This window comes from Ruditapes philippinarum, unplaced genomic scaffold (assembly GCF_026571515.1).
Source record: "Ruditapes philippinarum isolate M1 unplaced genomic scaffold, ASM2657151v2 ctg4168_1_1_1_1, whole genome shotgun sequence".
Taxonomy (NCBI): Eukaryota; Metazoa; Mollusca; class Bivalvia; order Venerida; family Veneridae; genus Ruditapes; species Ruditapes philippinarum.
In genome coordinates this window covers 85,554-107,506 of record NW_026855361.1, presented here as the reverse complement: position 1 = coordinate 107,506, position 21,953 = coordinate 85,554, and the positions used below count along the sequence as shown (strand labels likewise).

Sequence of the window (21,953 nt, the reverse complement as noted above, 5' to 3'; positions counted from 1 at the left end):
TTTGAAATATAACCTGATATACCTGTATAACCTAAATGTAATTTCATTTATACTTTTTCAAATGTGTCATTTGTTAATACAAATATATGATTATTAAATAATTTTGATATAATTTATATTCTAAATCCAGGATGGCACTATATGCCTGTTTTATTTAAATCCTGACATCATTTACCAGTATGTTTTAAATCAAAGCTGACATTAAATATTTATTGCAATCCTAGCATAAAAACTTGGTATAATTTATATTTTTAATCCAGGACGAAACTCTCTGTTTTAATAGTATGCTGAAATATTATTTTGATATGATATCATTATAAATTCAGGTTGACATCACATATTATCCGTATGACCAACAAAAATGTGCCATAGAAATAGTCAGCTGGACATACACTATAGAAGAGGTGAAACTCGAACATTTGTTTGAAACAGTAAATCTGGAGGATTTTGAGTAAGTGTGATTTGATTTGTCAGCAGCTGAACATTTACCCTAGAGACTTACGCCTCCCTGACGCCCTCCTTAATATATGAACATTCGAACAGTCAAAATGGTTGATTATTAATATCATCTGATCTATTTTACTAAGCAAGCAAATATTTTTAATACAAATATGAACATTCGGTGATTATTCTGTTGTATAGTGAATTTGTTTATAATGGAAGGGCTGTATGAATAATCATGTTGATAGTATTAAGCATTACACAATCATAACAACAAACCAACGACGAATGAATTATGCATGGAAGTTGTTGGCAAGTGTACTATTCGATATTACATAATGATATTTTTAAAGCAGATGATAAAGTGTTCTAGAACAAAATGATATTATTCATCGGATAAATGGCCATTCTAAATCACTTAGTACTTCATCAGTGAAAGCAGCATTTAATTAGAAAATCCAAATGATACATTTCTATTGTTTTGTTATCAATATTTGAAATACTTATGGGAAATGTGTCAATTGTCGACCTATCCGATTTAATTGTTATTTTCATTTAAAGAAAACTCTCATTGATTTACAACTTTGTATTAATCTTTGGAAAACCGAACATGTATCCTTCATTTTTGCGTCGGACTGAGTGGCAATACTACTAGATTATACATACTGGGGTAACGGGTTCAATAACTTGCAATGTCCACACAAATATTATCTAGTGTTGTGAAAAATGCAAACAAATGTTTATTCGTTGCCTTATCGCGAATTCGAATAAAACAAAGATACTAGAAATGGACTGGATTTCATCGACCTTATACTTTCTGGTATAATGATTATAAAAATCATTCACCACACATTTGACCCGCTTCTGTTTGCTTTGGATTTGTATTTATTTATTTTTCCTCATTTTCTAATCGAATTTATGAAATTACAATTGCACTCTATTTTAATTTACCACACATTTGACCCGCTATCATTGCATTGTTTTTTCCCCTAACATTTTCTTATCTAATTTATCAAAATTATAATTACACTCTATTTGTCGTGGTTAGAAATGAATTGATTTTATAACAGTGATAGCAACGTCTAATACAGTTACAATCCTGTTATAAAATGTGATATCTATAATACATTTCTGTTATAAAATGAGATATCATTTATATCTTTCATTCATTCTAGAACTCACGGAGAATGGGAGATAACTCGTACAGAAATTGAAGATAAAAACCTGACAGAACATCTACCCGACGGAACGGTCAGAGTTTTTCCACAGATTGACTTCTGGATTTACCTACGTAAGTATGTTTTCCTGTACTATAGTTTAAACATATTTTATAGCATCAAATGCATGTCAAAATTATACAAGTGATGAGTGTATAACAAAAAAGCAAATGAGTTTGGCAACGAGTTCCAGCGACATTAGATTAAGCCCTAAGAGAATTAATTTACCTGTAATAAATAGACAAAAAATACTAGAATTATTTTAAAGTAACAAATATACAAGCGCAAGTATCCCTAAGGGACATTATAAAAATGGCTTTTGGATGATTGAAAAATGTTTCTGTCTAAGTTATTATAACAATTGAGTCCGCTGATAACATCTTTGTCATTCCTTAATACAATGTAGTTATAAAAAGCGCTCAAATGTGATTATATATCCCTGATTGATTGATTGATTGATTGATTAATCGATTGATCCATGCACAGCATTAGCCCTGAAATTTGACTGTTTAATCGGATGAATATCTTAAAACATTCAAAAAAAGGGAATTGCTTTGCACACATTTGTTTTTGATATGAAATGAAATCTCATTTAGAAAATTACTTTACTAATGGCGGTGTATTAAAAAAAGATAGTGCTTGTGAAACAACAAAAAACATGAATTTAATTCACTGTGAAAACAGTTATAGTAGGAGCTGTTGTTTCACTTGTATAACGAACGCTGAAAAACGAAGATATTCCCGTTTTGGTTGCATTTGTTTTGTCAGTATGATACAAATCGGTCGTTATAATTTGGCTTTCTCGGACAACTTTTTGACCAGAAAGTCGCCCGAGGTGCTCCGAGTGTAATGTAAATAATCTATGTTTTTTTTGGGTGATTTTAATTTTAAATGTCAATATTTATTCAGGTCGAAGAACTCAGTTTTACAACCTAAATGTGATGATGCCTATCATTCTGACGTCACTAATGGTTGCCTTGGTGTTTATAGTTCCGGTAGATTCCGGGGAGAAACTCTCGTATGTTCTCACGGTATTTCTCGCACTTGCGGTCCTTCTCACCATCGTCGCAGATTCTTTGCCGCCAACTTCGATTACTTTGTCGGTGCTAGGTAATTACATTACAAATACATTACTTTTTTCAACTAATTAGTAATTTCAACTATTTAGTAATTTCATTTATATACGTGGGATGGCCAACAATTACTTGAACGTTTGCAATTGCAACTTTTGGGACCTTTCCGTCAGTCTTCGGATAAGGACCTCGAACACAATAGCATAAGGTATTTCGGTCTAACATACACTATGAAACTAAACATGCAAACAAATAGTAATTGTATCATAGTTTGGAGACCTTTCTGTTGAAAAAGTGTCAGAGTTAAATCGTATACATATACATGCACAGTGCGGTAACTGGGGTGCAGGTATCAGTTACCCGCACTCCAGATAATGCCCGTTGATTGGTTCATTTTTGCTGGGGTTTACTTATTGTGACGGCAGAGAAAGGGAAAGGGGCAGAAATTTCATATTCAAATGCTCGTTCATTGGTTCATTTTTTCTGGGGTTTCGTATTATGACAACAGGGAACGTGCTGTCATGTTTGACTATGATACAAAAGAGAAAGAACACCAAAACACTCGGCAATCTGATTAATACTCGGGGGCTACGCCCCCTCGTACAAATCAGATAGCCTCATGTTTCGGTGCTCTTTCTATTACTTTAATGCTGGGAGTTGCTGACAAGTTTTTTTCTAAAAAAATACATCAAATTAATGTCCACCTAAATGTACATAATATACATTGGTTTTACATTATCAAAGATTACACTCTCTGTTTCTGTTTACATCTGAAAGCACGTGATAGAAACCGTATTAACTCCGAGATTATAATTGATTATAGCCGAGGATGTTCCGATTAGAAAGTTTGCTGTACATTAAAACGGTAAAAGTTAGTCACACTTAAAATCACTAGCAGAAGGACACATGTACATTTACCAACATGTTTACAAACAAAATGTTGATAGTTTACACACACTTGAGTACAAATGATGGTGTTCCTTTTAAGTACACTTTTGTATGCATGGAATAAGAAATAAATAATTGTCATATTGGTACATGATCTAACATTATATTTAATGATGTATTTGACAGGTCTTTACCTCGGCATCGTGTTGATCCTGGCTGCGGTTGGTATTTTGATAACGATATTAATACTTATCATGTTCCATAGAGAAGGTCAGCCCGACGAAAATTCTTTCATCATCACATTAACAAGAAACGCGGCAAAAATTATTTGCTGGAACTCGTCTGCTTTGAACACGAGATCAGACGACAAAGTTTCACCAATGAGAACGTCACTGAAAACAGCGGAAGTATGCACCGTAGTGTCAAAGGATACAAACAATGACGTCATGTTTGACGTCACGGATAAGAAAAGAAGCGCTCAGAACAATGACAATTCTGTCGATGGTACCGATGAAACCAATGAAATCACCTGGAAAATCATTGCACAGATATTAGACAGATTCTGTTTCTTTTTCTTTTTGATTATAACTGTTATAATGAACTTTTCTTTCGTAGTTACACTGGCAACAGGTGGACGTACTAACGGGCACTAAAATGATAATATTCTTCTGAAAGCTATTTCTAACAAGAGCCCGGTCTGAACCGTGTGATGCCCTCCGAATAGATTTTTGACACAGGAAAGTACACCTCTTGTAGTTTCAGAGTTATGTCCCAGGACAAAGTTCAAAGTGCGATAGTTCCAGAATTAGGCAACTGTTCTTTGGACTGGACTTCTAATCTACTAAGATCTATCTACTTACAAAGATTCTTGTTGATACTTCTTATGCATTCCGAGTTATGTTCCAGACAAAGTTTAAAATGTAAAAATTAACAAAGGGCAATAACTCCATAACAAGCCAGGGCAGAGTTATGTTTCTTGTGCACTGCACATTTACATATAAAGATCTATCTACCTAAAAAGTTTCATGTTGATATCTCTTATAGTTTTAGAGTTATGTCCCGGACAAGATTTTTCTTGAAGGGTAGATAATTCAAAAAAGGGCTTAAAAGAGTTACGGTTCTTTTGTACTTCTACCCAATGAGATCTATCTACCTACAAAGTTTCATGTTGATATCTCTAATAATCTAAGAGTTATGTTCCTGACAAAGTTCAGTGTTAAAATGAAGAAAGGGCAATAACTCCAAAATAATGCAAAATAGTATAGGGTTCTTGTGCACGGCACTTCTACCCATTGAGATCTATTTACCTACATAGTTTCATGTTGGTATCTCTTATAATTTTAGAGTTATGTACCGGACAAGATTATTCTAAAAGGTGAGATAATTCAAAAATTGGGCAAAACAGGGTTATGAATCTTTTGCACTGCACTTCTACCTAATGAGATCTATCTACCAACAAAGTTTCATGCTGATATCTCTTATAATCTTAAAGTTATGTTCCGTTCAAAGTGTAAAAATAAACAAAGGGCAATAACTCCAAAATAAGGCAAAGCAGATTAACAATTCTTACGCACTGCACATTTACTCATTAAAATCTATCTACCTACAAAGTTTCATGTTGATATCTCTTATAATTTTAGAGCTATGTCCCGACAAGATTTTTCTTAAAGGGGAGATAATTCAAAAATGGGCTGAACAGAGTTATGGTTCTTTTGCACTGCACATCTACCCGATCTATCTATCTGCAAAGTTTCATGATGATATCTCTTTTAATTTTAGAGTTATGTTCTGGACAAAGTTCAAAGTGTAAAAATGAACAAAGGGCAATAACTCCAAAATAAGGCAAGGCAGAGTTACGGTTCTTGTGCACTGCACAGCTATTTATTGAGATCTATATACCTACACAGTTTCTTGTTCATATCTCATATAATTTAAGAGTTATGTCCCGGACAAGATTTTTCTAAAAGGAAAGATAATTCAAAAACGGTGCAAAATAGAGTTATGGTTCTTTGACACAGCAATCCGCTTCAATGCCTTTTACCACTGTGTGAAGGTTAAACAAATTATCTCAAAGGCTTTTCAAGTAATGCTCCGGACAAGACAACAGCCGGACAGAAGGACAGACAGACGGACAAGGCGGCGACTATAATTATGCTCTCCCTTCGGGGAGCATAAAAATGTATAATGTCTCTTTATTTCTTTGTCTTTTTTCTTGATAAATAGGTGTCATTTAAGGATCAGATGCAGTGTTTATACTAGGTGATATAAATCATAGCATATTCCTTCTCAGGTTATTCTTCAGACAAATATTTTACATGAAGTGTCATAGTTACCTTGACCTTTGACCTTATGACCTCAAACATGAATAAAAATCATCTACTTGCTATGGGCAAAGTATCTCGAGCGCACGAGATAAACAAACACACACACGATGCAAATACCCCTTTAAAATATGTATAACCATTTTTTAGAAATACATTTCTTTTAACTAAATTTAACAAAGAGTTGTCTCGCTTTTATCAATTACAATTAATCATGCACCATCATTTAAACCTTATTTACTTATACCTTAACTGTTAAGCAATAAATCGAGCGGTTATGTTCAATGAAATGAAAGAAATTATCTTGTTGTAAAAAAGTCCAAATGGAAATCACTAATTAGTAATATATTTCAATATAATTGTTTTTAATCACAAAAAAGTAAATAATTCACGCAATTTCGATTAACGTCTTTGTTATTTATTGGTAACGTAAGAATGGGGAGTCTTTTTTTATAATTAAAAATTTAGGTTGTATCTTAAGCATTTGTCATGGCGTAACGTAAGATTGGGAAGATTTTTTAGACATCTTTGTGTTGTTGTTTTTATCTTAAACATTTGTCAATTATTTCATTTTAAAACATTTTTGTCATGATTAAAACTTAGCCATCAAAAAATAATAATTATATTTTTTAGATTTTATAAATTAATGACATGAAGTCACTGTCATCTTTATTCTGAGGAGGATGAATTCTCCGAAAGAAAAAAAAACACTTATTGCTACATTTCACATTTTTTTGATGCTCTAATGCACTAAAAAGCCTTTTTAAGAACAAAACTCGCGTTTTAGGGCCCGGAAATTTGACGGTGCCTGACTAGGGCATATGAGAGGTGTTGCTCATATTTGTATAGCATCTCATGAACACATATAACATATAACCAAACGAAAGCAACTTTTGACTTTTTCGTTTCCAAGATATAATTGACTAAAAACTTCAATTTACATAACAAATCTTAGAATTGAAAGTATTTATAAACGATATTGTTTTTTTTTTTTTTCAAAGCTAAAAACTTCATTAGCCAGTAATAATACTATAGCAATGTTACAACGACCATGATTTAATTACATGTATTTCAATTGACATTAAAATATTATATATAATTTTCAAAGTAGTTGGACTTTGTTTGAATTCGGATGAACAGAATGTATCCTTATCATTAACTAAGTGGACAGATCGTAGAAAAATACACTCTGACTGGAGTTCAATGTGCTTTATTACAGAAAAAATGTAAAAATGACTGAAATCACTAAAAAAGCATGAACTAAATATCAATTTTAAGATCAAATTAAATTTCTTGCGTGGACACCAGCTTTTATATTTTCACTTGTGGCGTACCGACAGGTGAAAATAAATCATTCGGTGTCTTCACTCACAAAAATATATATACCGATCAGAAATGCTAAACAAACAAATACATGTATATGACATCTTCAAAATAATACATTTTTAATAAGGTTTTTTTGTAGAATCCATTTAATACTTTCAACAGCAACCATACATGTACAGAGATACAAAGTTTACAATGAAGGAATCTCAAAATCTTACACACGGTAAGCGATTGTTAAATTCTAGATCTATAATTAATAATATTAAACGATAATTTGAACCCTTTGACTAAAATACTTAGTCGGTACATACTTGAAATTAATTGATTTCTACAAAGTGATAAATGGTGATTAAAAATTAATATGTACATATATTGTTATTAGACGTTATTAGGCAAAACTATCGATGATTACGTTGCAACCTGAAATGAAACTAACAACACTAACTAAACATGATAACATTTCAAATTATAATTTGATTTTCGTTAAGCACGAAGCACTTGCGAGGCGTAACATGCATGTATACATGAACATGACAAACACCTATACATTAATTTTGTTACGCTCAATAATACATGCTTATACAGATTAAATACAGTCATCAAAAACAACGGTGCAAATAATTTTCAGTACTATATATAACAGAAAAGCGCAGTTAATTGAACATAAGCATATATATATTCTTAACTCAACAAATAAGAAATATTACTTATATTTGTGAATAAATTTACTGTCAGCTCAGTTACGCCTCGCAAAGCTGAATGAACACATTCAATTCTTCTATACTGAGTTATGAAAATAGCGCGAAATCATCTATCCGTGACTCGATTGCACACAAAGGAAAATAGTTTTTTTATAATTCGTAAACTCAAACTCAGAAAACTATATCTATTATGATACATGTTACAATTTAAGGAAATGCTTAACACTCTTTACAATAAAGTTGTTCAAATATCAGGATATATATCATAAGTTCATAAAACATTAAAAACAACTTCAAACAACAAACAAACAAACAAAAACAACAAACAATATACGTAATCCATATGATAGGCAAAGAGACAGAATAAGAAAAAAATGTTTTACAACAAAATAAATACTAAGTTTTGAACAAAAAGCAATTCAATTTGTGATCAAACATGCAGCATAATCATAGCAAAAAGAATGAACGTTTTATATTTAATATACTTATTTTTCTTTTTAATTAATATATTTTTATAAATACATACAACTGCATTGTCAGCACAACTTTTTTACACAAATGGTGAATGACATTGAATTCTTATAACTAGTTTTGAAGCGTTAGTAAAGGGTTTATAATTAATTAAATTCATACAACTTAAAACTTTTTACACAAATAATGAATGAATTAAATTTTTTATAACTAGTTTTGGAGCGTTAGTATAGGGTTTATACCTGATGACAATTTAAAAAGATGTGCTAAAGTCGCTGACGTTTATTACAAAAACAACAGTTATATTAAACAATACTGCTTGCATCTCTGCCGAAACTGAATGATTACATGAACATATATAAAATATACCTAGTAAGAATTCACACGCAAAATAATTAACAAATAATAAGAACAAAAAATGGTGTGTAGTTGTATGAACACTATCATTTTGTATCCTTGCTTGCCATGTACTGTTCGAACAATTTCTCTGCATTTCTATTCCATTCAATAAATTGCAAATTATTGCGCATGCCTTTGGTATATCGAGAAAACGTATCAATACTTTTACTTTTGTACAAAAAAGATTCTTTTAGAATTGGTGATATCTGAAGCACATTCATATAGTTATACTTGTTGTAAAGTCTTAACCAAGTATCAGGATCTTTTACAATTTGTGTGAAATCTGTTCTCTGAAGATAAAACGGTACATAAAATCCCTCTTTTAAGACACTCGATAACATGTTTATTCTTAATGCAGGAAATGTGTGCCGTATTAATTTGAAAATCTCCATTTCCATTCTCCGGTACAAACACGACACAACAATTTCAGAGCAATTAATAGTACTCCATTTGTACCTCGAAATGTGTTCAAGAATAGTATTCATCTGATGCAAAATCATGTCTTTTTCCAAACAATTCTTTAAGCATTTACTTGCTTCGCCTTTAAGGATTGATATCACTTTTTTGAGTGATATGCGTAAATAATTGCAGGTACGATTTTCTGCGTCAGCTATTCGAATAAGTTTTGCTTGTTCTGTACTGGAAACAGTAGTATGGCTACGAATTAAACTGAATATAAGCCTAATATTATTTAAATGTATCAACGCATAATGATCGAGTAAATTCAACCCGTAAAAATTCCATACATTAATAGTTTTCAAGCTCACACCTAAGGTTTTTAAAACCTGTAGCATTAAATGTTGCCAAGTATTTCTTTCGATATAAAATGACAATTTCCACTTAAAGTCGTTGACACCTTGATGATATTCACTTGACTTAAAAGTACGAATTACTTTCTTCGCACAGTTATAAGCTTTTATCTTTTTGTAAGATGTATTTGGGACATTTTTTGTATACGACATAATACACAATACATGTTTGTTCTCATATCTTGAAAAGTTATACTTGAACACAAGTTTGAAAAGAAAATATATTTCAGCGGATTTGGATGGAGCTGTAAATGGTATGCCTTGAGCTTCTATAAAATCTGTTGTATCGTCATATTGAAATACTTTAGAAAGATATAATGGCGTAAATTCATCAATGTTCTTACACCGCAGTATATCTTTTCCCCAGTACTTTACTGCAAGGACTACACTATTTTTCAAACCTTCAAATGCAAGCCGGTGAATAATAGAAAACTTTCTGCTTGATTTTAAACAAATTGTCCATTTAGATATTTCATACCTGTACGATGTGAGTATATTTGATACTAATTCATCATAGATAATTCTTCGTATTGATACTAGTCCATAAAAATCCTCTTTCTTCATATTAATATTTGGAGAAAAATAAAATGTGCTAAAATCATGGATTTTATGCGAGCCAAAAGCATTAATTATTGTTTCAAATTTCAAGAAAGATATTTTGATAATATTGGACTTGGTTATTGATATGATAGGCACATGTTTGTTTTCTTTCCTATATTTAAGACCATTGAGTGCCATTTCTATTAATTTATTTTTATCTTCATTGGTTTTCACGCCATTTTCAATTAGATATTTTACTAACTCTGGACTACCCCCTTGAATTGCTCTATCTAACACATTGAAACCATCTTGGTCATAACACTTGCTCATCAAATGTGATAGAGAATTGTGAAAAATAAATTTCTGGATAAAATGATCAATTTTGTCAAGTCCAATTAAGCGTAGCAAACTTGATATTTTCAAATAATTGAGAGCAATTGAATGTGTTTGACATTTATATAAAAGTTCGTTGCAAGCGCTACAGGAAATCAAAAGATCAGAAATATCTTTTTTATAGTCAGCAACCAGTTTTGGTAATAACCTTTTTATATATACAAAATAAAAGGCTAGCGTTTGCACTCCATAGCGATCTTGTTGGATAATATCTGAAAGCATATCAGCTTGGCTGTATCGTAAATGACCCTTTGCCTCCAACAAAAATATAACGACATACACACACTGTTTTTTAACAAATTGTCTGAATATATCTTGACGAAAACTTAGAATGTTTGATTTTATCATAAAGACTAATGTAAGAAGTAATGTGTACTCATTTGCAGTCATTTGATCTATAGACTCATCTGTAGGTCCAAAAGTTGAGTTCCCAAATGACTGATTTGGGAGGAAAAACGAGGAAAATGGTTTTAACTTTAACAACGCGTAACGTAAAGGAGTTCTGTTGTCAATATCTTCGGCTTCAAGAAGAATATTTGATTCGTCTCGAAAATTCTTGAACAACTCAAGAACAACTTTGAAATGACCTTGAGTAATTGCATAATGCAAAATGTTTCTGCCGAATGCGTCTGTAATATTAAAGTCCCAATCTTTTGAAATAAGCATGAATATAATTTTTGATATTCTTATTTCTATATCCATGTAGTTACTAGCCAATTCCGGTTCATAACTTGTATTCATTGCAAGTTTTATATACATAAACATTTTGGATTTTGATTCTCCTGAGTAATTTTTATTGTGCATAAGAAGTATTTTAGTACTTGATGGAGATCGCCATTCTACAGCAGAATGTAAAGCTGTTGAACCATTAGCACACATGAAAAGCTCAAAATGCATAACGAGATGTTTAAGAAGATAGCTCAACATTTCCACACTACCATGACATGCAGCTAAATGTATTGGATAACACCCTTCCATGTCCCTAGTCATCCAATTTAATGCTATTCCACTCCGTATTAACATATGAGATAGGATGATATGATTGTATTTTGCAAGAATATGTGGAACTGTCATATGATTTTCACAAAAGGACTTGCCAATTCTGGTCACTTCCTTTTCATGAAGTTTAAAGCTGTCATTCAAAGGACGGATTGTTGCGCATGTTTCGTTACCAGTTAAGATCCCAATACTTAAAAAATACTCCACAATGCCTTGATTGCCGTATTGTAGTGCAGATATGACGGGCGTTTTTCCACCTCTATCATAACAAAATGAAGTACGTTTTGATTTATTTATTAATATGTTAACAACATCAAGTTTGTTTTCCCTAACAGCAATATGCAATGCAGACTCGCATGTGATGTTTGCCCAATCGTCTAGAAGAACAAATGAAAGTCCTTTGTCCATAACTTCAGAATCGCGAAAAACATGACCTTGTACCCGAAGCTGTCCCTTTTTTATCCATGACATATGTGATTCACATTTGTAGCACTTGTCCTCAATCCCATTGTCGAGGATATAATTTACTAGACACAACCGTCCAATTTCCGAGGCGTAATATAAACACTGCCAGTCAAGCATCCATTTGTATTTGGAGTGTAAAAGTTTCACGATTGTAGTATGTCCCTTTTTACATGCTAGATGAATTGGTAACAAATGCATCGAATTGTACCTTGTTATCGGGTAATTGAATAGATGATTATTATTTTTCAGTACATATTTAACAACATTTTCATGGCCATGTTGAGCTGCAATGTCCATAATACCATAATCCCAATGCTGATGTTCAATTGACACCGTGAAAGCTTCTTCAAAGTTAATGATTTTGCTGTACGAATTTGTCCGGAAGCTTACGTTAGAACCTTTAAGTATTAATGCATTGAAGGCTTTCACGTGCCCCAGCGATGCAGCGATATAAAGAGCCGTGACATTATCTTTATTTCGAGCATCAATGTCTTCAAAATGATACATAAGCAAGTTTATAGCTTCAGAACTGTCCCGCCGTCTCACTAATCTAAAAAGAGGGTATTCGTCTTTATTTTGTTCAGTTTGTAACATTGTTAGTTTAGGAACGCTCAAAAACTGCTGATGTAGGGCCTTTGAAAATGAAAGATCAACATGCATGACAAGATCTATGATGTCGTTTTCAAAATTACCATATTCTATCTGCTGAAATATATGTAAAGCATTTAATTCATGTCCGCATTCAATATCAATAGAGAAGTCGATATTACTTTCATCTATAAGCCATTCTCGAAAAGATAAGTGGAAAAAGTGAATTTCGTTTTCAATTTTGTGAAAAAAATTGTCCAACAGCTGAAAACTTAAATTGAATTGTTTAAAAGTCATACTAGTAACATCTGACACAATCAACCATACTTTGTCCCTTGTGGGTGGTTCAAAAGACGAGTAAATAACTTCAAGTATAGTTTTTGAATTTATAAATGTCTCTTCATATTTGGAAGTAAAGAAGCGTTGAAACTGATGTTCGTAAAACACATATAATGAACTTGGGAACAAAGCACCAGACTGAACTGCCTCAATGGTTCCGCTACTCTGGTTAAGAAGTGATAGTAGAAGAAAATTAGAAACATTAATATTTTTGTACTTGTTCGTAAAACTCACAGACATGTTTGAACTTAAATGTTTTCTATACATAACTATATCATTCATATTTTCCCTTGAAAAGTCATTTAACCGCATTACATGGAGATCTACAGTCAGATGTTTTATCCTTGGATCTGGTCTGGTTGACACTAAAAATTTTATCCAGAGTGGAAATAGATGTAGTCTTTTTTGAAGAATTCGGAGTATGTCGTTCACACCTCTGCTGTCATCAAAACATTCATCTAAACCGTCAATGATAATGATTACAGGTATATCCTTTGGTTTAGACATTTTGTTTAACGGTACTATCAAACACTGATCTAAACAACCATATGGATCGCTTTTGCACATGTCTTTGTCAAAAATATCAATACACGTCTTTATATCATCATTCATAAAGGGCATTTGTGCAAACATCATGTTTATCAAACGAAAGACAAAAACGAAAATTTGCTTAGAAATTAAAGCATCAAATCTGCAGACATGAAAAGCGACAAGGCGACTCCGTATGACAGCAAAGGATTAGTTTCTGGATGAACATATTATTTTTTTCAAAAATGCTGACTTTCCGTATCCCATTCCAGCTTCAAGAATGACACCTCTGTTTGTTTCATTTGCATTAAGCAATTTGCGTTCAGTTAAATGTGTAAGCCACTCTCTACCGACAAAATGTTGATGATGAGCTATATAATCCATCAAGGCAATTGGCGGAAAACGCGTTGTTTTGTGGCGTATTCAGAGTTTATTTGTTACAACTTACCCGCTTGCGACGATAAAGTCATCTTTGACATACGTTCGTTTATGGGATCCATTGTAGCTTGCATAGGCATATTATTTAGCCGTATAATCTGTTGAGCAATGTAGGCCGGTGGTTCTTTAAACAGAACTGCAAATACCAAAATGACGATGAAAACAGATAAGCAAAAAATATGTGTCAACATCTTTCTGTTGGTTTCATTCACAGTCGATGAAAGGTCATTTAATCTAGTTTCTATTTCTGCGTTTTGCAATCCAATGGCATGGAGGGCACGTTCGAAATCCTCCATAAATAGTTCTCCATTTTCCAATTCATGAAGTGTTTGTAGAAAATCTGCATGGTTATGTATGGTTTGCTGAATGTCAGGATGTGATACAACATTGTTAATTTGTTGAAATATCAATGTCTTCTTTGCATTCGAAAGTTTCATGTTAGCGTTGTTATGTGCAAGCTCATTTCGAGACTCCTTGAGAATTTCCAACAAATTTACGACGGGCCTTTGGAACTGTTTGCAACGATTCCATACATTAAATATTGTGCTCAGATCTTTTAAATTAATGTTCCTATTACCCTGTCCAGGAAATTTAAAAACAAATACTTCAGCGATTTCTTTTGCTCCATTTGGCCAACACCATGAAGCTGTGTCTTGCCAATTTCTTCGAACGCCACGTGGAATGAAGTTTTCTAACTCTTGTCGCCAGCTGATACATGTAACACACCACCTATAAATAAAGGTTACACTTCCATTATAAACAAAGAAGATTAGTTTTTTTCAATAAGAATTTCCTTCGTGCATGCAATTTTGTGATATACTTCTTAAAGCTGATTTAAGCGAAAGACTTGTGATATTGTTTGCCAAATTAATTTAGTGATCGAACGTTTTAAGTCGATTCAAACGAATTAAAATCTTAATTTCATTTTTATCACTTAGTAATGATTCTTTAAAATTTATAAAAAAAGAAGAAAGGAAACAAATAAAAGTTTATAACTAATAATACTCTAATTCGATGATGAACAATAGCGTGTAGTAAATAAATTGTAAAATAATGTGTGGATATTAATGCAAAGTTGAATGAATAATTTAACAGTTGAACCGACTATAATAGATTGTTTTATTTAGATCTCCTTACAGTAGATCAATTAGTGACTGTCACCTGTGTTAACATTCATATATACTGATTTAGTCAACGATCAGTTTATACAAACTTCGTATCAAATATCTAAATCGTTGACAAAGTAAAAATTACACTGTACAGTACTACAATATAACAGAGATATCCATTCACGGTGGAATAATATATAATTAGTCACGTCAAAACTTTACCAAATTATGACTTTAAATCTGAGGTGTAAAATATCAGAATATATAAATAAATCGTATCTAGATTTTAACTTATGATAATTTACAGAAAATAAGCTAACGCAAGCTAACTTGGTTGCTACCTAACATACTTAACCCTGAGAAGTAGTAAACTATAAACACTCATGAATTGGAAAATGAAACATTACTTGTTTTCAATTTTATATATTTGTCTTTATATTTTATGATCTGCACCCCTCACAAAAAAAAGAAAGACAGAAAGAAAGAAAAAAAATAGAAACGGCAATCATCACCATAAAATAACTGTTCTGTAATTACTATTTAGCCGTTATCATATTTAACTAAACTATTTCATTTTGTAAAATGTTTTGAAATCAATACCTGTTTATATCTCCGCCATTTTGACTACATTGGTTTAAGCAAGGTGGCAAATTTCCTACTTTATTTTGTATATGATTATGCACAGCTAATAATCCTTGTTGAGTAAAATTTTCAAGCGCTTCTCCTGTTTTGAAAGTAGCAACTAAAGCACTGATATAATTTCTAAATTTTCTTTCATTTCTTAAGTTAGCCATTTTTTATATATCTTATGTTGACACGTTAATTGGAAGTATAACTATATTGTACCTTATAGTATACCGAAATATAAAAGTACGGATTGCATATAAGGCCAATAGACAGAAGTAACTTTTGGAGGCGCAAGCTACCATTGGAATAACGTTAAATTAGCTTACTACCAGTTCAACACATCTATTGTGTAAGCTATCTACGCTGAGCAAAAATAGTTCTAAGACTTTGCTATAGTATTCAGAGAACCATAATAATACCCTTTCTATTTTATTGTATGAAGTCGGGTAGTAAACAATGCCATTAATTAAGCATACTAGAAAATACAACAAAAATGGATTCATTAAGAACGTTATAACAGTGTTATTACCATGTTAATACGCATTTGTGACTTGTCCTATAAATGAACGGTGGTGGTTGATGCAAAACTTCCCCTAGTAAAATGGAAATCAGTTTTCAACCTTTAAACATGCAAATGCTGACCGTTTAACTTAACCTTTTGTTTGAAAGTACGAGTATATATTTACTTCTTCAAGTTTTTTTTATAAGTTAAGTAACTATACAAAACAAACAATATTAGTACCATTCGCATAATTGAGCTGGCCCAAAGTAAGAATCATTTTCCTTCTGTTTAACCCGTGACGCTATGTTTCACGGTAGTTTTGGTGTTTTTGTTTACAAGTAAGTAAATCCTCAAATGCATTAACCGCGTCCGAATGGGTGATACGCCAAGTTTTAAATTAAAACAAAATGTCATCGACACGATTTAAGGTTCTCACAAATTTCCGTTTTTAGCGTTTTTTAATACATATGACCACTTTAATTTATTATGTAACTTCATCAAACCTTGGCATATAAAAGCAAAATCCAAATCCAGGTATGAGCTGATGGAATAAGGGCAACAGTTCTGCATATGCCGGTAAAGTAAAGTTATATATAAGAACAATAGATTCGATAACTAAAACGTTTCTACTTAGGTAAGATATTTACGATTGGTAACATTTAAATCCGGGTGTTTTTTTTATATCCTTATAAGTGTATGTTTTATAAATTAAAAAATAAATAAATACTCAGCACTCTTGTGTGTGCGTGTGTTAGTGTGCGTGAGCGTGCGTACGTGCGTGTGTGTGAGTGTGTGTGTGGGTGTGGGGGGGGTGTGCAAAGTTTAACCGTTTTCTTGAATCTATTTTAAAAACTCAACCAATTATTTAGGACAATATCAAGACAATAAAATTAAGTTTAGTATATACATGCCCTAGCTATTATTTTACAATAACCCCTTAGAGATCTTATTTGGACAGTAATAAAAGTTCATGCAGCATCGACTGGTGTCTTAATTAAAGTGTCCACAAAGCTGCCCAAACCTGTATCTCAACCAATTGTTGCACCAACAGAAAAATACAGACTGTTTCGCATAGAACTGCTGACTAAGTAAAGTATAAATATACCACCAAGCATATAATTTCGCATGATGTAAAACATAAAATCACAGACTTTATTCTTTATTAAGCTTCATGATTATTTACGCAAACCAAGCGGGGAACCTCTATTTGTCTTTTTAATTTTACTATGAAATTTTAAGTTCATTTCTATTTTTACTGAAAATCTTTTTCCACTTTTCATTTAACGTATACACATGGTATAGCATTATTTTATTTCTACTTAACATGAACGTTTCAGAAACGTTTTATATTTATTATATGTGGTGGTTATATTTCACACTTCGTTTGTTAATATTTTTGCCAAGTTGCGCATTTACTTTCATAACTGAATTTAACCTTCTTCTAATATAACAGATAGTGCAATGTGCTGCATAACTTGAGCAGACGATAGAGCTAACACTGACAAGACAGATTCGAAATCCCACGCTTAACCTGGTGAATTTGTTAAACGGATTTTTCAAGTTTCCCTTTTTGGAGCTGTCCATTATCAGGCTGGAAATATCAAGATAGAAATTTAGAAAATTCGCCAGGCAACAGTCAGAAAGCACTGACGTTCAGTCTGGCTTGACCATATACTGGTTAATCTATTACGATTCTAGCGGAGTAAATTTGAAGTGTCGTTTACAGCTTAACAGATATAGCTTAATCAGTGGGCAGGACGTGGAGAGGTTGCACACTTGGTTCAAGCAAGAAAGATTGTTGCAAGCATCACACAATGGCTACCGAGTCATTGATATTTACATCATCGGCACGTATTTTCTATAGGTAAGTGGATATGTATGTTATTTATATGGACAAAAGCCCTCCCGTGTATATGACTATATGACAGGGCGGACATAAGTCCATAAGCCCGTAACAAAAATGTACAATTATGTTTGTTAAATACCTGTTTTTTTTTTGGAGTTTCTTTCTTTCTCTTTTGTTGTTGTTGTAGTTTGTTTGTTTGTTTTTTCCAATGCACTCAGCATTAAAATTTTAGGTAGATATATATGTTGATGTTTCAAATCTTCCTTTTTATATATATATATAATATGACAGAAAGAAAGTCATATTATAAATGTAAACAATAATGCAAATATACAAAAAGATATTGTATAAACATTTTGATTTTATAATAAATAGAACAAGTTTGATAAATTGTGTGTTCGCAGAATTTTCTGATGGATACGTCTGAGCGGTAGGTTGTCTGTAGACGTTCAGCCTGTACTCTCCGCCAAGTTGACTGTGTGAGGTGATAGAAATATACCTGTAAAAATATGAACATTATCAGCATTACTATTGTTACTATGATAGATATGAACATATTTAGTAAGTGTGCACTACGTACGTTTCCATGTGTATTTCAGAGTATGATATCTTTATAGAGACGTCACTTTAGCATATAGTAATCTTTAGCATAATAACTTAATATAAATTTGATATTCCCATTTTTTTATATTTCAGATTTAATATAGAAGATAGTTACCTGTATATGAATATGAATATGTGTTGAGACCACAGACCTCACAGCGTTATGAATATTTAACTCGTAGTCAGCAACGATCCGCTAGGAGAGCTGTGAGGTTTTATTCATAAGCACTCTACTGGCTGCAGTCACACAGGCTTCCCCAAACGGTACACGGATGGAAAACAGTTTTGCAAATTGTGGTGGCGCTGTGGATTGATAGAAATATTTACAATAAATTCGGGGATAAAAATCAGCATAATATAAAAATAAAGACTATTATGAAACAGTTTGCTAATAGAGTTGTTTATTTTACCTAAGGCAGAACGCGACACTTTGCGAACTAAAATACGAAAAATAGATATCTGAAATGATAAAACAAACAAACCTGTCGAGTGTGTAACATCCATGAACCATGTATCTGCGGTACCTAACTGCTGAATACACATTTCGTAAGCGAACACCAGGATCATCTCTGTAGTGGACTCATTGCCGTCATTATCGTAGATGAGGAATCTATCGGCCTGTAGTTGAGGGTATTGTAGTGGGAAAGTGTTAAGGATGGCTGAAATATTGCCCCCTCGTCATTTTTGTGTATGGAGATAGAAACATCACTGTGAAAATATGAACATTATCAGCATTACTATTGTTACTATAATAGATATGATCATATTTAGTAAGTGTGCACTACGTACGTTTCCATGTGTATTTCAGAGTATGATGTCTTTAGATCCATTCCCGTTTGTAACAGCTAATTTTAGCGAAAATCATCAGATTTATCGTTTTGACATTTAACCTGAATTGTGATTGTACGCCGTGAAACCCAACTAAACAAAACAGACATTTGCATGTATGTATTTTGATTCTGCGCAAAATCATGCCATCTTTTTCGAAACTTTATAGATAGAACAAATCGCAAACCATGGCATGCGGGCCTCTGTCACCTAACGCTTTGTAACTTAAATTGCCGTTACAACGAACCTCCCAACTGTTGTTATGGCTAATTTGCAACGGAATCAAACTAATGGTTTTCTGACGTTGGGCTTCGGAAGGTACAGTGGCAGATTTGTGCCATTCGTGTTTTCGCCCCGCGATCCCGCCAAGCGAAATGTCGAGAATAAACAAGATAAAATAACAGGGTCGCAGAGCGGACACAACCTTATTAGCGGGGGCACGACTAAATAAATAAAATGTCGCCCCGCTGGGTCGCGGAGCGAAATTCAAGAAATAAAACGTCGCAGGCGCGGTGCGAAAACACGCTTATTAGCGGAGCGAAGTCTTATTTATTTGATTTTGCCCCGCGCCTGCCTCCGCTATTTGCGTGTTTTTCCTCCGTGCCCCGCCATTTTAACTTGTTAATTCTTGACATTTCGCTTGGCGGGCTCGCGTGGCGAAAACACCAATTGCACAAATCAGCCACCATAGGAATGTGTTGTTTTTTTAAATGAAATTTCAAGACTTTATGCATAGCGGAATAAAATGTTATCTCGAAGATGGCACATTTTTACTTCACGCGCCACCCTTGTCACGTGATCGGTGTCAGTTATTTATGTTAGACACACGGAATGAGTGTCTCTGCGAATTATACACGATAGAAAAGTCACAAATCGCCAAGCCTTGAGGTTGGTGTCTCTATAAAATGCTTGCAAAAAGTCAGTCGTTCTATAAATTAGCAGAAATAATACATCAGAGATCCATACAGCGATCATGAAACCCGGGTGTCTCGAGGCCATTTTTCTTCGACTTATTTTGTCGTAAAGAGAACGTTAAAAATATTGCTATCGCTAATTTGCAATAACATCAGACGCATGGTTTTCTGCTGGCGGGCTTTATAAATTTTTGCTATTTTTTGCGAAAGTTCGAAGACTTTATACAAAAACATCTTATGACTATACTCCTTGATCTACCTAGAGCTTTGTGACTTATATTGCCTTAAAAAACGAACCTCCAAAGTATTGCTTTTAGCTTCTTGGCAATGGTTTCATACCATGGTTTTCTTACGGACTGTTTTAGAAAATTATTGTATATTTTTTTATATGATTTTAAAATTTGTGCTAATTCTTTCTTGTTACACGAATGGTTTGTATTCATTTTTCTAACCACAGTTTTGAATAAATAAATAACCAACTAAACAAACTTTGAATTTAATGGAAAATGGAAAAATAAACAGACGGGTGTGGTGGCATGCTCTCTTAAATAAATACATCAAAAGGTAAATACAAATGCATTTATCGGATCAATAGAAACAAGTTTCAAACTTGGCGGTAAGTGTTTTACAAATATTGTAAGTAATGCATGTATCTAGTCTCTAGTGTTGGTTAAACACGCGTGTTTAATACAAAAACTATCAATATCGGAATTTAAATATTTTCAAAATGATTGCTATAAACACATTTTTAAATAGTAGTTAAATAAAACAACAATAAAAAGGAAACGGGTTTCCAAAAACATGAATGAGGATAGGATTGATTGTATTGGTCAGAAATGATAACTACGTCATATCCGGTCCTAAGGCCAACGAAAAGTATTTTGTTTCTAAACACACTGTTAAAGAGATGCAGGTAACTTAATGGGATAAAATCACTTGCAATGATTTAATTTTTCATCAAGTTGACTGAGAATATGTGAATAATTTTTACTTCAAATACATAAATAATAGTATTTGTAATTTTCAAACAAATTATGTCGTATCACATCTAACACTTTACCTGCCAGAACCGGAAGTGAATCTTACGCCACCAGTATGGAGCCAGGACGTCCTGCATAACCTTGCAGTATGGCCAGGCCCTTTCCTATCGGAAGCTGAATTCTTGTATTTGGTATTGGGGGTCAAATGAACTTTTCAAAAGTCAAATCAGGGAAACCTATACATTTACATTTTCTCGGCTTTTTCCGTCAAACTTCGGATAAGAACCTCGAACGTAATAATGCACAGATTCTATACAGTAGTCCGGACTAACTTACGCCTTAAACTAAACATATTTAAACAAATAGTTTATGAATGATGTGTATGTTCTTTACATCGTGTATGATCTTGTAAATTTATATAGTAAAAGTACATTATTTATAAACTATTATGATATTAGAAACCGAAAGTACAAATTGTATACCTATTGACAACACGGCGGACATTCTTCAATTGATTCTGGTTGTCAGACATATGTTTAAATCAGACTTTACCAAACTTAACCTTATTTGATGTTCGGTGTAAAATAAACAATTTTTTAAACTCATTA

General features: G+C 32.8%; 3 protein-coding genes across 3 annotated transcripts; 1 reads left to right on the top strand and 2 right to left on the bottom strand.

Annotated features, from left to right (window-relative positions):
• Positions 1-325: 325 nt before the first annotated feature.
• LOC132743054 (acetylcholine receptor subunit alpha-1-A-like) lies at positions 326-4,451 on the top strand. The gene is made up of 4 exons (XM_060731567.1): positions 326-451; positions 1,617-1,732; positions 2,568-2,768; positions 3,806-4,451. Exons 3-4 carry the CDS (start codon positions 2,600-2,602, stop codon positions 4,270-4,272), a joined length of 636 nt encoding a protein of 211 aa, XP_060587550.1. The 5' UTR covers positions 326-451; positions 1,617-1,732; positions 2,568-2,599; the 3' UTR covers positions 4,273-4,451.
• Positions 4,452-8,743: 4,292 nt separating this feature from the next.
• On the bottom strand, positions 8,744-13,606 carry LOC132743059 (ankyrin-1-like). Its single transcript, XM_060731572.1, has 2 exons — positions 10,956-13,606; positions 8,744-8,774 (listed from the first exon to the last, which is right to left on the bottom strand). The coding sequence occupies exons 1-2, from the start codon at positions 13,604-13,606 to the stop codon at positions 8,744-8,746; spliced, it is 2,682 nt and encodes an 893-aa protein (XP_060587555.1).
• A 314-nt stretch (positions 13,607-13,920) lies between these two features.
• LOC132743060 (uncharacterized) lies at positions 13,921-15,873 on the bottom strand. The gene is made up of 2 exons (XM_060731573.1): positions 15,646-15,873; positions 13,921-14,665 (listed from the first exon to the last, which is right to left on the bottom strand). The coding sequence occupies exons 1-2, from the start codon at positions 15,837-15,839 to the stop codon at positions 13,936-13,938; spliced, it is 924 nt and encodes a 307-aa protein (XP_060587556.1). The 5' UTR covers positions 15,840-15,873; the 3' UTR covers positions 13,921-13,935.
• Positions 15,874-21,953: the final 6,080 nt, after the last annotated feature.